This window comes from Limulus polyphemus, unplaced genomic scaffold, assembly GCF_000517525.1.
Source record: "Limulus polyphemus unplaced genomic scaffold, Limulus_polyphemus-2.1.2 Scaffold1655, whole genome shotgun sequence".
Lineage (NCBI taxonomy): Eukaryota > Metazoa > Arthropoda > Merostomata > Xiphosura > Limulidae > Limulus > Limulus polyphemus.
This window is the reverse complement of record NW_013667265.1, coordinates 148,223-151,189: the sequence shown is the minus strand read 5'-3', so window position 1 is coordinate 151,189 and position 2,967 is coordinate 148,223. Positions and strand designations below refer to the sequence as shown.

Below are 2,967 nucleotides of genomic sequence, written 5' to 3'. Positions count from 1 at the left end.
TACATTCTCTAAATCATATTTCTTCCCTTTACTATTTCATGGATAACACTGAGGGAGAGCTTTCGTAATTTACTAATTGCCTTTCACCTTTTTTAATTTCGAAAAACACACTTTTAGAAAATGAAGTTTGGGTACGGCTTGAATTTGTAGTGAAGGACACTATATAACAAATGCATACATAATGTTTCGACAAGCTTATTATGACATAAGTTTGTCGAAACGGTGTACGTTTGTAATAAAGTGTCTTTAAATACCCATCCAAGCTGTATCCAAACTTTAAATCGGAGTTTAGTTCCCCGAGGTGGACATAGAACAGGTAGCTCTCATTTTGTAACTTTGGGCTAAAACCAACAATAACAAGTTTCCATAAAAAAAAAGACTGCATTTCTTAACTTGAAAGACACTGGATTTAGTTTTCTTGTTCCTCGGTAACTCAGTGGTAAACGTATGGACTTACAACGCTAAAATCTGGAGTTCATTTCCCTGAGAGTAGTTAGAGTACAGAAAGCTTATTGTGTAGCTTTACACTAAAACAACAGCAAAGGCTCATTTTCATCTAGTCACAATAAAAAAGCATTTTATAATAATGAACATAACAGTGTATTTCTGTATTTAACGTGTACATACTTATTGAAATGTAGTGTAAAATCGATAGTCAGAAATGCCTGTCAAAATACATGTACAAACAATCTGGTGCATTCAATATTCAAAACAAAACAGATTAATTTTATTTTTACTGTGTCATGTATGTTCTAACTAAACCTTTTCATATTATAAATACTTTGCAAATTATTATTTTTTATTACAATAATCATAGCGCTCCCTATGAAGCATTATATATCCACAAAAAGTGTAGTTCTCTGGTACAAGCTGTGGTAATTTAAATTAGGTTTCTTCGGTGAAGAGGGATATATATATCAAGCTGTTAAAAAGAAAGTGAGAGAAGTGGATATACCACATTTTCACGCATTTTAGTTAACAACTATTATAGAAAGGTTTAAACTTAGACCAATTATTCAACTAATTTGTAGAACGTCATGATGCATTCAGAGTGTGAGGAAGGGTAAGTTAGTTTAGTTACTTAGTTAGGGTCTTTTTTATTACTGTTATTTGCTGAAAATTTAATGCAACTGCAAGAGTAAGGAATTAGACTTTAACGTTAAGACATTTAAAACTAAATAACAATCGAAGAAATCTGAAAATCTGAGCGTATCCGAAAGATGTATTCTTATTCAAATTATTGAATATTTTATTTACACGCAAAAGCATAGGTGTTCAGCGCTGGCCAAAGTACATGTATTTCCCTTTATTTGTGAGTTCCATTGCAGCACGTTTGGCAGTCCATAGACCTTTATTTTTTAACTCTAGGAACCAAATATAGATAATTTTCCAATAATTTTTCTAGCATTGATTTTAAATTCAATTTAACTTAAAAGAATGTTCTTTCCACATGCCACCTCACAGGTCAGCTGTAAGTCTGAGGGTGTACAATGCTAAAAATTGGGTTTCAGTACTTGTAGTGAGTATAGCACAGATAACCCTTTGTTTTGTATAGCTTTGTGTTGAACAACATAAATACTTTCATGTTTGCACCCCTTTCCCTCCAGTTGACCAGTGTGACCTTTGTTCCATGTTTTTCTGTTCTCTCAGTGTCCATGCTCTTTCACTCGTATTACCAGGTTACCCAAGGGCTGTTGCTTACTAATGAGTTCGTTCAATTTCTAGTTGAATGATATGCTTCTGTGGCTTATAGGCTGTTATCAAATGTTACTTAAAGGTTCCACCCATGTTCTGTGGTTGAAACCTGTCTCCAATCTAGTGATGAGTAGTCTATCAGAAGTATGATCCTGTCATGATCTTCAGTGTTAATAGACAGTTGCATCCTTGTATTCCTCACATTTTATTCTGAATGATGTGAATTGCTCAGTTTTAGCTGCTGACCATTCAAACATTAGATGTCCACCTCTCCATATGGCTCATGCCCATTTGGTCGTATCTTTCCTGACTGGGCTATTTAACTTATTTATCCGTCCAGGACTTCTGTTGTGTTGAGTAGTCCTAAGGTTTCTCTCCACATCCTGCTGCCACTTTTCACTGTGTTGAACATATTGCCATCTGCCTGGACCTTCTCAATAGTCTTGATGTTTTCCAGTGGAAATACCTCTTTTTTACATCTTTCTCGGTCTCACTAGCACGTGACTTGACCAATATCAATTTGTACTACTGCTTATTCTGCACCTTCTCTCAAGTGTGGGTATGATTGGTGTTATATAGTTGGGTTGCTATGAGTAGTGCATATCTGGCTAGAAACCTCTCTTGTAGTAATGCTGTTCAAATGAAGCCAATGTGCAGTATGTTGTTTGGCTGCTACTGTTTCTATTCTGACAGCTGAATTCTGCACCCTCTGTTACTTGGTTGTTGCTGACTTTTCTGCTGATGCACACAATTTGTTTTCTAACTGTATTTTGGTCATAACTGCTGTTCTAATCAGGTTGTTGAGGGTCCTTTGCTGCACTTTCTGCAGTCCATCAGAAAAATGACAGTTTTTGTGAGAAATCCTTCTGTGTGTATGTATATCAGCATGAATGGAGAGACATGCTATTCAACATACAGCAAGCTTTATCTGGTTAGTTAGAAATTTTATTATCCTCAGCCCACTGGTAGAGGCTTTTGATGGCTTCTTGCTGACCTTCCACTGTTTCCATTGGTGTTTGTGATGCTTGTAACAGTTATATAGTCAGCATGTGTGTATGTTTTGGTACTGAATCTTTTAATTTTTGAAATTGAATTATAATGTGTAAGTTCTATTTTTTAGTTATTGTATTTGCCAATTTTTTATAGTTATAAGTTTTAATTCTAGTAACCCTTCTCTGAACAATTCAGTGTCCTTCCTCAGGTGAGGAGACCAACACTGAACACAATATTCCAAATGTGGCCTAACCAGTGACCTGTACAATGAAATTATAA

At 35.3% G+C, this 2,967-nt stretch overlaps 1 protein-coding gene across 2 annotated transcripts in view; it reads left to right on the top strand.

Moving 5' to 3' along the window:
• Positions 1-829: 829 nt before the first annotated feature.
• LOC106464452 overlaps positions 830-2,967 on the top strand; it is a 21,378-nt gene continuing 19,240 nt past the window's right edge. For both annotated transcript variants that reach the window (XR_002611744.1, XM_013924598.2), the window contains exon 1: positions 830-1,063. Coding sequence is in view for 1 of the 2 variants with exons in the window: in XM_013924598.2 (XP_013780052.1) it covers positions 1,038-1,063 (26 nt within the window). In the remaining variant the exon portion in view is untranslated. The remainder of the gene's footprint in view (positions 1,064-2,967) is intronic.